Source organism: Zophobas morio, unplaced genomic scaffold (assembly GCF_036711695.1).
Source record: "Zophobas morio isolate AGI-343-1 ecotype UQ-CSIRO unplaced genomic scaffold, CSIRO_AGI_Zmor_V1 ptg000770l, whole genome shotgun sequence".
Lineage (NCBI taxonomy): Eukaryota > Metazoa > Arthropoda > Insecta > Coleoptera > Tenebrionidae > Zophobas > Zophobas morio.
In genome coordinates, this window is record NW_026972873.1 from 73310 (window position 1) to 91507 (window position 18198).

Here is an 18198-nt window from a genome sequence, read left to right on the forward strand (position 1 = left end):
TACACCCCCACCACGACTGTGTCTATCCGTGTGTATAAAATTATAATTTTTAAGGTTAAACAATGAGAATAAAGTAGATGAATGCAACCAAGTTTCAGAAAGGGTGATTTTGTCATAACTATTTTCAGAGAAATAATCAGCAAAATATTGAAATGTAGAATTAAGAGATTGACAGTTAAGATGACAGATTGTGAGATTGTGAAATTTCGATGTATACATTTCAGATTTACCTAGTCACGAAGAATTTGGATCTTGAGCACGCTCCGCATCACTTTCTAATTTTTCAGCAGTTAAAGTAATTGGTATGCCGAACAGATCGTGTTTAATTTTAGCCACAGCATAATGATAAGCAAAACAATTTTGCACGTCCCAAGCTGCATGATCAGTTTTTATATCTAATCTCTGTTTCTCACGGAGAATTAAACAATTGCGACATTGACGGAAATTTTCTTCGGCTGTAAATTTTCTTGTATCTACGAACGCCAGAATGCACAAAATTGACCTAAACGTCTCCTTTTCCTATTCTGAGTCGATTCTGCATGCTTTAAGTGTGTTTGGTGGCTCAGAACCATCAAAAAACGTTGATCTTCCTGTACCATTGTAAGTGATGAAGATAGGCGTTGTAAGAATTGTCTCAATCTGCGTGAAAAACAAAAGTTAGATGTTAATATTAATCATGCTGCTTTCGACACTAACAAATGCACTGCTTTACTGTTAGCGATTTCCAAACTCAAGTCTGATTTATTTGGAATTAAAACTGTCGTAGAAGTTAATAAGCTTGTTGATGATGTTGTTGCATAGCAATCATCTGTTAATGAATCAAACCTTTTTGCTACTAAACAGAAGTGTCTAAAAATATGTCATCTAAATTGTCAATCTCTAAAATCAAGATTTCATTATTTCATTGATTATTTCTCTGAAAATTCTTTTGATATAATCACACTTTCGGAAACCTGGTTAGGTTCATCTTCCCCTACTGAGTTATTTCATATCAATGATTATAATTTTATCCATCTTGATCGACATGGGCGTGGTGGTGGCGTAGCTATGTATATTAAGCGTGATATAAAATACAGTGTCCTCCCAAACATTACTCTTCATTCAAGTATCGAAAATCTTTGGATTTCAATTAAGTGTAATGGTGTCAGGTATGTAATTGGTTCATTATATCGCCCTCCCGATGGCACTATTTCTTTTCTTAAAGATCTTGAACTTATTTTGTCTCATATGTACTCAGAAGCGGATCATGTAATGTTTTTGGGAGATTTAAATGTAAATTTATTAAATGGTGATGATAAGATTCTACTTCCTCTGCTAGAAAGCTTAGGATTTTCTCAGATCATTAATGAACCCACTAGGATAACTAGCTCTTCCTCGTCATTGGTAGATGTAATTTGTGTTTCTAAAGATATTAAAGTCTCTGAATTCGGTGTTCAAGATATGGACAACATTTCGGATCATAGATTAATCCACTGTAAAGTGGATCTTAAAATGTATAAACTGCCTGCGGTCTCATATTTCATAAGAGATTATAGCTTGTTTAGTCTTGATGAATTTAACTTTGATGCAAATAGTGTTAATTGGACTTATGTAGAACAACTACAGGACCTGGACCAGAAGCTTGAATTTTTAAATAAAGCTATAAAAACTATTTTTGACATTCATGCTCCGGTTAAGCTTGTTGTTAATAAAAATCGTATACATAGACCCTACATAACTGAAACTATAAAGCAAATGATTAAAATAAAAAATAGAGCTTACGAAAAATACAAAGTTACTCGGCATGAAAATCATCGTATATACTATAAAGAACTGTGTAAACTTGTTACCGAAGCCATTAAAAAAGAAAAAATTGCCTATATGAGACATCGAATTCATGTTTGTAACAGAAGTCCGAAACAATTATGGCAAACTCTTGAGAAGCTAAATATTCACAAAAAACCAATTAAAATCATTTCAGAGAATATCACACCCGATCAATTTAACCAGTACCTAATTGAGCAAAACAATAACCATTCTGTTAGCCAAGACACAATGTCCTTTTTTGAGAATAACATACGTCCAGGCATAACAAATGAACTCCAGTTTGAACCAATTACAGAAGTTGAGATTAAGGATACCATCAATAGAATTCATTCAAATGCAGCTGGTGTAGATCAAATGACCCTAAAAATGGTAAAAATTGTTTTTCCTTACTGTCAATCAGCCTTAACACACATAATGAATCATTCCTTTAAAACTGGCATATTTCCAAATCAGTGGAAAATAGCTACAATTATTCCATTGCCTAAGAAACCAAAAGCATCTGTGGTATCAGATTTGCGACCTATTAGTATTTTACCTATTTTTTCCAAATTAATGGAAGCAATTGTAAAATCTCGACTTTTATATCATATGCAAATGTATAATATAATTCCTTCAGTACAATCCGGTTACCGCCCTAATCACAGTACAAACACCGCGTTGCTAAAAGTCATTAATGATTGTGTAGAGGCAATGGATAAGGGTCGGGTTACAACTCTCATTGCTTTAGACTACAGTAAAGCATTTGACACAATAAATCATGATCTTTTGTTAGCTAAATTGAACTATTACGGATGTAGTAATTTAGTTGTTAATTGGTTTCGAAGTTATCTTAAATGTAGAAAGCAAATCGTTAAAATTGGAAAGGAAACATCTGGAATAACCAACATTACTGAGGGAGTCCCGCAGGGTAGTGTACTGGGTCCTGTGCTCTTTACTATTTTCACAGCCGATATGCTTTGCTGCCTTCTACCGAAATTTGTGTTTCATTTGTATGCAGATGACACGCAGCTGTATACATCTTTCAACGTACAAGAAACATTTCAAGCGGCGGTTTCCATTAACAAACAAATCAATGACATCATTAGTTGGAACGGACGTAATGGGTTACATCTGAATAGGAAGAAATGTGAAGCACTATGCATTGGTTCAGTACATAATATTAGTCGTGTACTACCTGATTTAAAGAGATTAATCAAAATAGAAGATGATAATTTACAGTTTAGAGACAGTATAAAAATTTTAGGAGTCCACATAGATAGTCAATTAAAATTTCATCACCACGTGAATTATGTACTAAGCAAATGTTATCCAAAATTTGGGTATTTGTATCAATTCAAGAATTATTTAGATAGCAATGTCAAGTGGAAATTGTGTAATACTTTACTGATCTCTAATTTTGATTATTGCTCATCCGTTTATTATCAACACCTTACAAAGGAATTCAAATATAAATTACAGCTAATGCAAAACACATGTCTTCGATTTAGCTATTTATTACCATTCAGAGAACATATCACACCTAACTATTTCAAACTAGCCATTTTAAAAATTGAAGAAAGATTTAATTTGATATACATAAGGGCCGTATATAGCATAATCAAAAAGGGAGAACCAGTGTATTTAATAAAATGTCTAAGAAGGAGAGAAGATATACACCAGCGCAATCTTAGAAATAAAGAGCCCTATGATATTCCTAAACACGCTACAGAAAAATTTAAAGCTTCATTTTCATATATTTGTACAAAAATTTTAAATGAATACGGTGACAAAATTGTAAGTAGTAATAGTTTTATTTCTTTAAAAACTCAAATTGTTGCATATTTTCTATCGAAATATTTAAGTTAAAATAAAATAACATATTTGTTTTAAGTTTATTTAGGCTTTAGAGGGGATGCTGAAAAACGCACAAAGTGCGATGCATCATCCTTTTAGAATACAATCCTGTATTGTTTCTAATAAATATTATTATTATTATTATTATTATTATAAATATAGTTCACATTCAATAAAAATCGACAAAAATACCGTTTCTAGCTAAAATTTGATGGTTTCGTTGCACTTTCCGAGCCCGCAGGGTATCTGAGTGGCTTAAAAGTACAAGAAAACACTTCAAAAGTGACGTTTCTGAAGAATTTTAACAGTTTTCTTGTATCTACGAACGCCAGAATGCATAAAATTGACCTAAACGTCTCCTTTTCCTATTCTGAGTCGATTCTGCATGCTTTAAGTGTGTTTGGTGGCTCAGAACCATCAAAAAACGTTGAAATATAGTTCAAATTCAATAAAAATCGACAAAAATACAGTTTCTAGCTAAAATTTGATGGTTTCGTTGCACTTTCCGAGCCCGTTGGGTATCTGAGTGGCTTAAAAGTACAAGAAAACACTTCAAAAGTGACGTTTCTGAAGAATTTTAACAGTTTTCTTGTATCTACGAACGCCAGAATGCATAAAATTGACCTAAACGTCTCCTTTTCCTATTCTGAGTCGATTCTGCATGCTTTAAGTGTGTTTGGTGGCTCAGAACCATCAAAAAACGTTGAAATATAGTTCAAATTCAATAAAAATCGACAAAAATACAGTTTCTAGCTAAAATTTGATGGTTTCGTTGCACTTTCCGAGACCGTAGGGTATCTGAGTGGCTTAAAAGTACAAGAAAACACTTCAAAAGTGACGTTTCTGAAGAATTTTAACAGTTTTCTTGTATCTACGAACGCCAGAATGCTTAAAATTGACCTGAACGTCTCCTTTTCCTATTCTGAGTCGATTCTGCATGCTTTAAGTGTGTTTGGAGGCTCAGAACCGTCAAAAAACGTTGAAATATAGTTCAAATTCAATAAAAATCGACAAAAATACAGTTTCTAGCTAAAATTTGATGGTTTCGTTGCACTTTCCGAGCCCGTAGGGTATCTGAGTGGCTTAAAAGTACAAGAAAACACTTCAAAAGTGACGTTTCTGAAGAATTTTAACAGTTTTCTTGTATCTACGAACGCCAGAATGCATAAAATTGACCTAAACGTCTCCTTTTCCTATTCTGAGTCGATTCTGCATGCTTTAAGTGTGTTTGGTGGCTCAGAACCATCAAAAAACGTTGAAATATAGTTCAAATTCAATAAAAATCGACAAAAATACAGTTTCTAGCTAAAATTTGATGGTTTCGTTGCACTTTCCGAGCCCGTAGGGTATCTGAGTGGCTTAAAAGTACAAGAAAATACTTCAAAAGTGACGTTTCTGAAGAATTTTAACAGTTTTCTTGTATCTACAAGAAAACAAGAACTTGCTCTTTAGAAAATTCTCCAATAAGGTGGATGCAACAGACATACAACACTATCTTAAAAAGCCTACCAGATATTGATATATATTTTGACAAGAAGAGAGCAATTAAAAGAAAATTATTAAAACATTTTAAAACCTAATTAACGCAAAATCTAATGTCTATTCGTAATTTAATTATTTTCGTATTTTTTTCTTTTTCTTCTCGTAATTTTTCATAAATATATAACGATTATTCTCTGCCTTTCATTCGGACACCCTAATTGGGTTAGCGCCTATTGGTGTTCGCTTCAATAATAATAATAATAATAATAGCCATGACGATATACAACGCTCTAGGCCCGTGCCATTATTACACATCTTAGCAGGCGAAGGGGGTACACCGGCCTAAGAGTTTAATGGCTTTATAGTGATTCTACTCATATTCAGATGGCGATGAAGTTGGTAAGTCAGAAATGGCATAACACAATTTGTGTGTGTCTCAGCTAGTCTCTTAGGCCCGAATATTCTCTAGCCCCGTGGAACGTTTATGTGTTATCCTGACTGTGTTGAAAAATTTACCAGGATGTCTACTTGGACATTGACAACTCCACCATCATATTATAATTAACATTTATACAAAATATTGTAAACATGAAAGCTTGAATAAATCTATTTGATTTAAAATTCGGAAATTGATATGTTTTCATGTAATTAAACGAAAAATTGAGCAAGGTTGGTTGCATACTACATTCGCAATGATTTGCAACACTTACAACAGAACACAGCGGCTTTACAATTAAGCTTTCATCTTGAGAACAGCAATGCAAATCTTAAGTTTTATATTTTCGTTTATTTAGTCTCGAATTCAACGGTTTTGCAATTCTGCATTCCTGTTTGCAGAAAGCAATTACTTGCACGTTTGTGTTTACTCTCGAGTTAAAAATACGAGCTGTGAATTTAAGACATTTTTTATTATATTATAAAATTTAATACAATATTAACATGTAAAGTCAGTGTTTAAAATTACAAAAATATCAAAAATTATCACAACTTGTAAACAAAACAAAGAAAAAAACAAAAGAGACAGCTGATCCACTAGTTTCATCTTCGCTTAGTTCTCTGATACTGGATCCAGTTGTACACGTCTCGACCACTGCGATCAGAGAAGAGCTGGTTCGTTTCAACAAATTCTGCACACAGCTTCGGTGGTGCCAAATGACCCCTGGATATGTATTGCGAAAAATGTCTCTGCATTAAAGACATTTGCTCTGAGGTGAATGGTTTCTTTCCTCTTCTCTTTACAGGAGTTATTTGCAATTTCTGCTTTATCTCCGCGATTGTCGTTTTTCTTGGTGATTTCTGCGATTTTGGTGACTTCGTGTTCAAAGTTCCCCTGTGACTCGATATTTTTTTCTTTGGTGTTTCAATCCTCCGGTCTTCAGTACTGGCTCTCGCTATAAAAAATATCAGCAATGATATACAATTTTCTAGACTTTTCAGCATACGTACCCCCTACTTTTTCAGAAAGCGCTTCTTGTGTAGTATGTGTAACTTTGTCACACTTTCGACGATCCGAAGGCACTTCAGTAATATTGTCTGTAGTATAACATTCTATCACACCTGATTGTGAGACTTGAGTGTCTGTTGATACCTCCTGCATGAGGTTCGTTTCCATTCTGTTGATTGTACTTTCTGTTGAACAGGTAGTTTCAAACGAATCCAAACTGAGATTGTCTCCTAATAATTCTTCAGAGGTAATATGATCGTCTAACGCCGGATCCTCTTCAGGTACTGGTAAATCTTGTGCAATAGTGAGTATTTCGTCGAGACTTTTACCTCTGTATGAAAAGAGTTCTTCTCCATCTACGATAGTCAAAAATTTTGCCCACCCTGTTAGTTGAAATAAAAGTTCGTCTTGTCGATATACTTGTTCATGGACTTTCTGACTATGACCCATCAATTTTGCAATCTGACCGATTTCATTGTCATTCATTGTTAACAATTGGGAAAGGGTTGCGACTTGTTTTCTTAAATAAGTGGAACGTAAAAGATGCGGTTCTTCAGCACCACATTTCTCTGAGTAATCTCTTAAAACAACTGAAGCATCGATAAACATCGCTCTCGTAGGTATACCAAAAAGGTAATTGTTTGAATAGGGAACACCAGCTTCTTTTCGATATTGGAGAAACATATCTAGATACCTACAACACAATCAAAAATCTTTTAAAAAGTAGAAAAATCAAAGTACTCATTTACCTGCATTGATTTTCGTCCAACAGCACATGTAATATATGTAGACGCTTTCCAATCAAAGTCATAACTTTGTATTTATTCGCTAACTCCCGTTGATACATTGGAAGGGATTGAAGTATTTCATCATCAAGTTCGATTTTTTTGTTATACAATTCCAACGACATACTTGCAACTTCACTGACTCTACGTCTATTGTACACAATAACTCTTGCCAACGCAGCCTTTCCTAATTTTAGCCATGTGTCGAAATCGAAACCGTCCTGTAACCGTTGATACGCCTGCTCCGCTTCAGAAACTATCAATGTGGAAAATAATTTAACGTCCTTTGCCTTTGGTAAATTATGTAATTTGGCTGCTTTTCTTTGCAAGCTGGTTCGACCAGCTGACCTGCCAACATAGATTCCATAGTTTTTATCATGGAGAGTTTTGAAATTGTCGAAACGGCCACGCTCTTCACATTGTGTGGGAAGATTATGAGTTAAATAATCAACGTTAAGTGCGTCTAAAAGAAATGTAATACTCGATCGTAAAGCTTTTGCCAGACTTGGCTTTCCAAACTCGCCTGTTTCCTTGTCAAGTGAACACAAATTGAAAACTCCCTCTAGTAAGGCATCATAACCTCCATAGAGTATCAGATCTTCAAAATCCAGAATGGAGGGGTTTATGTCTTTAACATCTAAAATCAATCGTGCCATTCTACGCAAATGTTGGCGATCGTTCTTTAATGCGCTGTATGAACCACGATGCATTAAGGAATATCTTTCAGCAACAAGTTTCAAACATTTATCTTCTAATATCTCGTGTAGAATTAGCCCAACTTGAACAGGCTCTAAGAAAGCGAGAAAAAGTTTCTGACTGAAAGAATTCGCTGTAAATTCCTTCTGGATAATCTTAAAGCGAGCTTCTTTAAGCACATTTCTTCTATTTGGTGGCCGTCCAGTACATTTGCGTTCATGTCGAGCAAAGTTTCTGGTCATTATTTCACCAAAACAATTTGGGCAAGTAATTAAATTGGAGGCTTGTCCTGTCACTACTCTCCTTATAGCAATTTTTTCCTCACAGGTGGCATTTTTGTTAAAATTATAATCACCCTTTCGCCTGATCTCTCGTAACGCAGCATTCCGTTCCACACTATTAGCTTTCATAGTCATAATATTTTTCACTTCTTCCTGATCTTTGTGTTTTCGAAGAATATGTGAAGACATTTCAACAAAAAACTGTTCACAGAAATAACAACAATGGCGTTTTCCTTTGGTTTTTGACGTTAATGGGTTTACTAGGGCAGAAGAACCACAATCCATAATTAACGGTGTTATGAACTTACGTTCCTCTTCAATCGGCAGTTCCTCCCCTATTAATTTTCCGACGGGGAGACAGTAACGAACTTTCACTTGGATTTCACGTTCGCCAAAATTTCTAGACAGCAGCACAAGTGTTCTGTTTTTGTCGGAAAGTTTATTACCTACAACAAAAATTAAACTTCGATTTGCATTTTTTTGTTACTATACATACATTTATGGTCTGTCGCGGGCAAACCAGAATACAAAAATCCGCTGATGGTATTGTCATCTCCACTGCAAGCATCACAAACGTAATGCCCTTCATGTAAAACGGTGTGTATCTTCATTGAAACGAAACATTTCTTTATATAAATGGTCAAATGAGCGGAAATCCTGCAGTTTGATTCTTCAACAGGCGAAACCAATGGCGTAAACATCAAGTCAAAGTCTTCATTGCGGTTCGAGGTAGTGGGCATTGAAGAACTACTTGAACTTTGTCCTTCTATAAATATTTGAAAAATTATTAGAACATTATAAACGACTAATATTAGGTATAACGTAAGTTGTAAAAATCTCTACAGATGAGAGTAACTTACTTTTCAAATGGCATTGCATACATTATTTATTGGGTTGTTCCAAAGAATTATACAGGGTTAGTATAAAGTCCCGAAACGTTTGAATAACTTTGTTATTTGAAAAGTTTTTTTTTCTGAAATTTGCTTTGGATGTATAATTAAACATGGCAACTTTAATGGAACACCCAGATGTTGTTTCACTAGAAATAAACAAGTTGATAATTTCTGAAATTAGTTTTTTATTCTGCATCAGAAAATGCCAAAAAACCTGTATGTTGTAATCAATGCAATCAATGTTGTAGGTATATATCCAAAAAAAATTTCAGCAAAAAACTTTTCAAATAAAGTTATTCGCCCGTTCCGGGACTTTATACTAACCCTGTATATTAAAATATACTACATTTAGGTATCAGGCATAGCTAGAAAAAATTTTTCTAGTTATTTAAAAAAAAAAGTTTTGGTATGCCAAAAGTCTTATTTGCAACTTACATAACACCCGATTGGTGGTTTGGAGTTTAACATTTGAGTTAAGAAAAGATTTTTCAGATGGACGAATAAAAATATGTGATGGATGTGTGTAAGTTGTTTGTTTTCAAAAATGTGTAATATTGGTTTATGTTTATGCACGAAAGTATATTGGAAATAGCATATGTATAATGTATAGGTAATTAGTGTTACATGTGTTATGTAAGTTACGTTTATTATGTTAAGTTAGGTACTAATCATTTTTATAGCATCTTTGGAAATGTTAGCAAGAAAGCTAACGAAAAAAAATTGACATTTTAATAAAATTGATCAGAATCCGAGAAAATAGAAACCTGAGTTTAAGACAAGAGTAAAAAAATCTAAGTCGGCCATTAAAAAGACGTTTTGGATTTTTTTTACAAAAAGCCTGAATATTTCGTAATTATAATTACTTAATGAAATACCTACCTCCTTCAAACAATCTTTTCTTGCAAGTCTGTAACTGAGACTTCGTGTGCTCAGATGTTTCGCCATTTTCATCGCTTTCTTCTGACACTTCAGAAGTTGGCTCATATTCTTCGTCGGTAGCATTACTTTGGAAAGGTTCTTCGTCGCTGTCACTTATCTCGTATCGGCTGCAGGGTACGTATTCAAAAACGATCTCTTCTATTGGTCGCACCAAATCAACTTGCCAACATTCTGTGTCCTCTAAATGTTGTTTTGCCAATTTCAAAACATTCAGATCTATAGAAGAAGATTGACATGAAATAGATTGATTATAAAGAGTAGAAATGAGTTACCTGAACTACTCATTATAACATTGTCCAGCATCCTTTTTTTGAGTGTTTTATGCCATATTTGAAAGATTTTAGGAGTTCCCTCTGAATATGTCAGGTGATGGGTAAGACGTTTTTTTTTTCTGAAAAATAAGTGATGAACTCGTTAAGACCATAACACAAACACTGGTTCTAAAATTTCTTGGGCGAAACGAAAAAGAAAAAATGCGAAAACATGACAATTTTTTGCTTTGAGCCAGATACACCTTGCCACATATTGGTGTATCGAACTTTTGAAATATCGTGTTTTAATTTTTTTGTTTTGAAGCAAGAAAACAAAATTCCCGTTTTGTTTCTATTTTGAAACCGGAAAACGGGTTTTTCCTGCTTGTTAAGTATTTTTGTTTGAAGCGAATAATTACATAATTATAAGTACCAAATGAAGTTCCAAGATTCCACTACTGATCACAAGCTAAATTTCTAACAATTTTCTACGAAAGCAAAAAGCGAAACTACTTACCAATGCAATCTTTTGACTTCAGTCATTGAAGCGCACAAGGGATCAGGGCAGAAATATAAAACTGTGTTGTCCTCTTCTAAGACCACCACTCTGGCATGAGATAAGCATTGTTCACAAATAACATGCCCGCATGTGACTAAGTAGAAAGACTTACTGGGCAACAATGGCAATCTACAGGAGTGGCATACAATTTTTCCTAATAAAAAAAAGTGAAAAATAAAATGTCAAACACATTTTGTCATAACATACTCATGAGGGGCAACGGATAGTTTTCTTGAGGCTTACAGACTACACATGTTTTTCTTATACAAGTTTCTGTTCTTGTGAGCTCCCTTGTACACATATGATTCTGGATATCTGCTTTATAACTATTTGTTATAACATAGGCTAGCCGACGCAGTTCGATATTAATATTTTGTGAAAAAGGCATCTCCTCACTTTCAACCTGCTCTATTTCCTGCGGAGTTAAATTATGTACCATGATGCACTTTAAACTGCCCAAACATTGGATCTTGTTACATATAATAAATTCATGGCGGTATTTGCACTGAACCCTTCTACATCTCTTCATTAAGAACTCTCTGCAGGGAGTGGGTGTTAAAATTCTAAAAACGAGATCATATAGCACATAAAATTTCAGCGGATCGAACCGATGAGCTACTGAAGCTGATCGATTAAATTGGAGTCAAAGACGAAAAATTAAAAAAAAAAGTACCAATAAAAGAAAGTGGACAACTTCCCTCCTCTATTTGGCCTCTGCATACAGGGCATTGAGGCATATCACGTGCAATCAATTCTCTTAAACAACCTTCGCAAGTACTATGCATACAAGGGTTCAAAATGCACCAAGAGGTCATGCTTATTTCGGAGAAACAGACTGGACAAATAAACTTATCATTTTCTTGTTCCTCTATTGTCCTATGAGTAAATTTGCATTTGCTTCCGTATTTACAGTTGCCGAATTGTTTAAATTCTTGACAAATGCCCGAAATTTGTAATGTTCTCAACGTCTCGTACCTCATGGTGTCGCTTTGATATAGCGTTTCTCTGTACTGGATTTCATCTTTTGAGGACACATGAAGGTATCGACAGTACTCTCTATGACATCTCTCCATTTGAAAGTCCCGACAGAACTTATAGGGATGCTTTAAATTGCACATCGGATCTTTACATTCCCCCTTCGAGAATTTCGTACAATAACTACGACAAAAATAAATACTGAAACTTTGACTTGAAGTGTTGCACTTTAATCAAAATATAATCTAGTGTTGAAAAATTGTGACTTCAAAGAGATTAATTAAAAACTGTTTTCAGGGAACAATTTGAATATACACCGTTTTTTTAGGAGTTGCGTATTTTTTACTTTTATACAGGATGGCAGGTTTGAATTGCCAAACGTTAACGCAAGCTGTATCACTTCAAATCAAGCAAGAAATCATCCTTAAGAAGTTGGGGTCGCAAATGTGCTGTTATCGACCTTGCCAATTTTGCCGTTAGTACTCTTTCTGACCCTGCGTTAATAGATCCTCAAAAGCGTATTTTAATTCGGATTGGAGCAAACTATGGCCCCAACTTCTTAATAATTGTTGGTTTGTTTTGACGTGATAATGCAGCTTGTGTTATCGTTTGACACTTTGTATAACATAAAATTGTAAGTGAATTATTTTAAAATGAAATCAAAACATGCATGTTGAACTTACTATTTCTAAATTTCACGTAAACAATACGTTACTGTACTTTTTATCTTCTGTTAATGGGAAGAATATATCCAATAATTACAAAATTAAAAAAATGCTGATATGTACTTATCATTTTTGTTATTTTTTTGTTCTATATCGCTGCTTTTCTAAATGTGCATGTCCAGAGTTTCCCTCACTTTCAGAGTATTCTAATTTTTTTATTATTACCTATTCGTAGTTTTTTCAAAATACTTTTTAATGAGATATTACAAATTTCGCAGGGCGAGTCATTTACCGCGCGTTCCTTGATGTTTCATCAATTATTAGAAATGATAATTTATTTTTGAAATTCCGATGCCACGTTGGCACGCTATTCCAATTTTCTTCAATTTTTTTGGGAATGAAAGTATTCACAAATAAAATCGCAGCAGGGTTATTTTTTAAATTTGTGTAACAAGATTTTGTGGAAAGACGCGCTTTGTTGTGGTATAAATAAAATTAAATCTTCATGTACATAATGTTTATCAAAAAAATAAGTATTACAATTTTCAAATAACGATATTCCAATTTTTTCAAATACAACATCATGTATTTTATTATCGCATCTCATTCTATTTTTTGTTTTCTTCCCCATTTGTTAAGTATTTTCTATATTTAAAGTTGAGAGTTCCTATGTTTTTTTTTTACTTTTTTAAGAGACATTGACATATTGAAAAAATGAGCACAAAATTAGAATAAGATATCGTAATAAAACACTGTGTGCTAATGGAAAAATATAAATATCCATATTTGTAAATTGTATTAAACTATCAGAACTTTTTTAAACAATGGGTATTTTAAAATTTGATTTAATTGGTACGACAACAAAGTGCCAAATATTGTAACACACAATTTGCGATTTTTTTGATAACTCTTTCATTGTCGAAAGAATTAAAAAAAAAAGGAATAACGTGGCAACCTCGCAATCGATTTTAAATGATAAATTATGCTTATAAAAACCAGGAAATGGCTAGTAAATGTAGAAATATATGGGCGTTTCATTAAAAAAAAAAAAAAACAAGCAGTGTCCCAACCCTAATAAACTGAAGATTCTGAGTTAAATAAAAATAATTTTAGCATACAGCCCTCAAAGTATCGTAAATTTTGGTGCTTGACTTTTTTTCTAACAATTTATGAGTTATCGATGACCGCGTGTTTTGTGACTCACCCTGTATAATGATATGAAATTTTTGCGATAAAATTCAGGTCTGTTAGAAGAAGAAAGAAAGCAAGCCAATACAACTAGATTTTAATAACTACCCAAGCTCTAATCTACTCCCACTACTAGCACTATTAACATATACTCTTTTCTACTGTGTTGTTAAATAACTGCGTAACACATTAGACAAATTTTTTGATTAATTGAAGCCAATGGACTTAAAATATATTCAAATTGATAGCAGGGCGTTCCGATTTTATTGTTCTGTTGTATAACTGACGCGAAGTAGTTTTTATCATTTGCGAAAGTTGCAGACTCGATATTGTCCCTAGACCAGGGTTGGCCTGACTTTTTGATTTAAATCGTAATTTAAACCAAGTATTTTTTTTTAATCATTGATTTAAATCATTCTTGATTTTTTAAATTTTCTTTTTGAATTACGAGCATATAATGCATGTTACAGTCTTTTAAATGCAATTTAATTCAATAAGGGTACTACCTGAGTGCCGCCGCAATTTACGTAGATTTTTCCGGGACACCACGAAGGCGAAAGATCCGTTACAATTTACAAGTACAATCCAATTCTCCTAACTTTGGCAGTGTCGTAAATTAATAGCAAAAAACAAGCATCTGGCATGTTTACGTTTACGTCTACAATGGATGCAGACCCTTTCAAGCTTTCAATAAAAGAAACTGACAATGGTTTTACGACACTTTCCCAAAATTAATAGAATTAGACTCTTGGAACGTAAAGTATTTATTTCGTCAGCTGCAGTTTACATTTGCCGATAGAGGCACGATTCAAACTAGGCAGAGCCGCATTTGTGAATGTATGAAAATACCTAGAAAATGAAAATTACAACAACTACTAAAATATAGCTTTTAAAAACTGAATAAAAATAATTAAAAGTTAAAATTTAGTTACATAACTTTTAATTTTTGTCTCACTACTTTTGAAGTTTGAATTACTGTGGGTAACCGAAAAACTAAAAAAATCAAAGAAAAATTAAAAACATTAAAAAAAACAAAAAAAATGTAATTTAAAAACTAATCATTGATTTTTGATTTTTTTTTTAATCCGATTTTTTCCAACCCTGACATAGACATATATGTATTTATAAAAATTTAGCAAACTAGCATTAGCATTTTTATTGTTTTACTCTTAGAAAGCCATTTTTGTGAAAAATTTTGTTTTTGTCGTAGAAGCTTATCGATTGAAATCAAACTGTATCACTACAAGAGCAGCATAAAAATGCAAGTACTAAAAACAATCTACAACATTTTTCAACTTTCGTATTCCTTATGGGCAGCATATGTTTTTAAACTTTAACAAAAGCAATAGTAAGTTAAAAATTTGAAAAAGAAAAAAATACCAGGCTACGGCAAAAACGTTGAAACAAGATCAATTTAATAACACTAACAGAAAGATCGCTAAGAAATAAATATCTGAATTTTTATGATAACGGAACTTTAATGTTGTTTTAGATGTAATTTTTTTCAAGTCTGAGGTCATTGATAAATGAGCTTTTTTTCTTGATTACCAATATGGATCAACCACATAATTTAACAGTATTTCTAACTGAATTCAAAAAGATGGCACACTGAAATACATTTACTTTTAAATATGAAAGTATTCTCTATTCAGGCCCTTATTTTACGCCACCCGACTCTACGACTACTTTTGCGTTAAAATTAAGTTTTTGATTTTTTTTATAATTACTTTGTGTGGTTAATGGCGGTCGTCATTCAACAAATACATCGGACTAATGATACACAACTAAAATGTATAAAAATCTAAGTGAAAAAATGACCACCAAACCACTGTGGCCGGAACTCCCCTAGCGTTATCTGCACAACACGTTTTGTTCAACAATTTAAGCCAAAGTATAGAATCACCAGAAATTATTGTTATTGAAGTGCGTAATAAAAAAAATTATTCACCTACCTTTCTCTAGAACGACCTAGGCCAGAACTTCCTGCTTCCGAGTCACACATATTGTGATAAAATTCACTTTTTTTACGTAACAACGATGGCAGAATAAACAACGATGGCAGAATAAACAACGATGGCAGAATAAACAACGATGGCAGAATAAACAACGATGGCAGAATAAACAACGATGGCACAATAAACAACAATAGCGTGATTACAACAACAGCGGCTACATTCGACTCTTCGTTACAACTACAAATTGGAGACTGACGGGACGCGGTGGTAGGCTGGTAGGTTGGCGGCAAGTGCAGTAGACAGTATTGCACAATATTATTACACTTGCTACAGATTTCCAAGGTCAACGAGACAACGCTGGATGCATCAGATGCAGATGCATCAGATGCAGATGCATCGTTCCCTAATTTGATTTAAATGTTTGCAGTAAAATAACGATGAGTAACATTTTCATGCTGGCATATAACGCAGACAAATAAACTTTAAAATTATTCAATACGCTACGATACTGCTATCAATGGTTACCTATTTATCAGTAAAAAATTAGAAATTTGTCATTCTCGTTAATATTTTGAGCCTCAATAAAGTGGCAACAGCGCTGAAAATTTCAATTCAAGTCAATTTTTAATTAAAAAAGCGATATTCTGTTTAACATTAAAATAACAGAGACGTTAATCTCTTACTATCTTATTTGTAAATATGCAAATTAAGTTTCGCATTGCTGTTCGCAATATGAATGGAAAATTGCAACACCGTTTTGGTAATACCAAACGAGAATTCTAATAATATAACCTATAAATTTTTGACTTTATTTCTGCTTTCAGGACTAAGAGACTTCTCTTAGCGGTGTTACGGGGATAAGCACGTTATGATACGATTTCACCTTTGATGCCTAAATAATTATTACTTAACAAGATATTCCGCTTCCTTTTAGGGATGAATATTAAATTTTGATTTGGAACTTTTGAAAGTCAAGTTCTTACTGAAAATTCTATTTTTATGAATCATTACAAAAAAATTGTTACAAAACAACGAAAGCGGCTTCATAAATTTACGTATCTATTCTAGAAATTGGTATATTCAGAAAAATGCAGTTTGTTGAGTTAACTATTAAAATTTTGGTAATGACGGAACGCGTCCTATGAAAAAAAATGCTTCTTTAATTTCAAAACGTGTATTTAACTCGAGAGTAAATAAACGTAAAGATAAATATGCAACTTAAGTTTAGCATAGCTGTTCGCTTCATGAATGCAAAATTGCAACACCCTTTTGGCAATACAAACAGAAATGCTAATAACATAACTTCAAAATTTTTGGCCCAATTTACGTTTTCGATCCAAATAGCCGTCTCTTATCGTATGAGGATCGCGGAAATAAAGCACCTTAAGCAAATTTATAGACGTTTACGAATAAATGATTATTTAATCACACATTCCGTTTTTACATTCTGACTGTTAGACAGATTTTGAAAACTCTGAATATAGCTGCTAATATAAGTTAGTATAAATTTTGGACGCTGTGACTTACAAACGATGAACGCCGTACTTTATACATTCTGATTTATAACCAACGCGCGGAGTTGTGTTTCATACGCTCGATCCAGTGCTGTCGCGGCGATAGTTTGATTACAAATATATTTTTCTTTTGGACTACATCAACATAATATAACATTTTGGAGACCACAAATGTGTGGTCCTGTGTTTGAAAAATTAAAAATTGCACCGAGTATTTTTATTTGAAGTAATATAGTAATCAGTGTTGGGGACAGATACTTTTAAAAGTATCTAGATACAGATACAGATATATGGAAGATAAAAGTATCTAGATACAGATTGTTTTCCACTTTTTCGAAATGTATCTAGATACAAGATACAAGAAAACAGATACTTTTTGAAACTTTGGCGAATAAAATAACTGAAAACTTTTTATGTATTTTTTTATGTATTGTTTAATGAATTTTTTAAAATTAACAACATTTCAAAAGTATTATCACCTAAATTATTTCTTCGTGGTGTCAGAATTTGGTTTCCAGTACTAAACACCCGTTCCACAGGTGCAGAAGAAGGGATTGTGGTATTAAATTTAAAAAATAAACATTTTACAGTTGCATAGTTATGCAAGACTGAAAAATCTTTTCTTTTTTCCTGCAAATAGGCCATCGCTTCGCTATTCGCCAAATTTTGTACCGCTTCCTCGGATACGTAATTGCGAATAATATGATTCTTACATTCAATCTTTTGAATATGAAATTATGAACCATGCAGATGATATATATTAATTAATGACACTGATGACAGTAATTTATTGTAGACACTACTGTTTCCGTCGGATATTATTTTGCCATAAATTAGACCATACATACATAATTTCCTAAACCCTTCTAAAACAACGTCCACTTCCATAGCAGTAGAAGTGCCTTTATAATGTTTAGAACATGTGAAATTTA

At 33.2% G+C, this 18198-nt stretch overlaps 1 protein-coding gene and 1 long non-coding RNA gene across 5 annotated transcripts; one reads left to right on the top strand and one right to left on the bottom strand.

The window, feature by feature from the left end:
• Positions 1-5386: 5386 nt before the first annotated feature.
• On the top strand, positions 5387-5750 carry LOC135121889 (uncharacterized). Its single transcript, XR_010279149.1, has 2 exons — positions 5387-5520; positions 5574-5750. It is a non-coding gene; the product is annotated as an uncharacterized LOC135121889 (long non-coding RNA).
• Positions 5751-6010: 260 nt separating this feature from the next.
• LOC135121888 (uncharacterized) lies at positions 6011-15948 on the bottom strand. 4 transcript variants are annotated; one of them, XM_064046167.1, is made up of 10 exons: positions 15750-15948; positions 11643-12127; positions 11177-11532; positions 10928-11123; positions 10432-10550; positions 10100-10375; positions 8824-9093; positions 7315-8773; positions 6568-7259; positions 6011-6512 (listed from the first exon to the last, which is right to left on the bottom strand). In XM_064046167.1, the coding sequence occupies exons 5-10, from the start codon at positions 10460-10462 to the stop codon at positions 6160-6162; spliced, it is 3081 nt and encodes a 1026-aa protein (XP_063902237.1). In that variant the 5' UTR covers positions 10463-10550; positions 10928-11123; positions 11177-11532; positions 11643-12127; positions 15750-15948; the 3' UTR covers positions 6011-6159. The 4 variants fall into 4 exon arrangements, with proteins under 4 accessions (XP_063902237.1, XP_063902240.1, XP_063902238.1 ...); XM_064046170.1 differs by having other exon boundaries at positions 7315-7813; positions 7874-8773; positions 11177-12127; XM_064046168.1 differs by lacking the exon at positions 11643-12127.
• Positions 15949-18198: the final 2250 nt, after the last annotated feature.

Bases quoted from the DNA above. Each gene is read 5' to 3' on its own strand.
- LOC135121888 (XM_064046168.1), bottom strand. From the start codon at position 10,462: ATGCTGGACAATGTTATAATGAGTAGTTCAG. The intron at 10,376-10,431 runs GTAACTCATTTC...CTTCTTCTATAG, and splicing joins TGTTATAATGAGTAGTTCAG to ATCTGAATGTTTTGAAATTG. The intron at 9,094-10,099 runs GTAGGTATTTCA...AAATATTTATAG, and splicing joins GAAAAGATTGTTTGAAGGAG to AAGGACAAAGTTCAAGTAGT.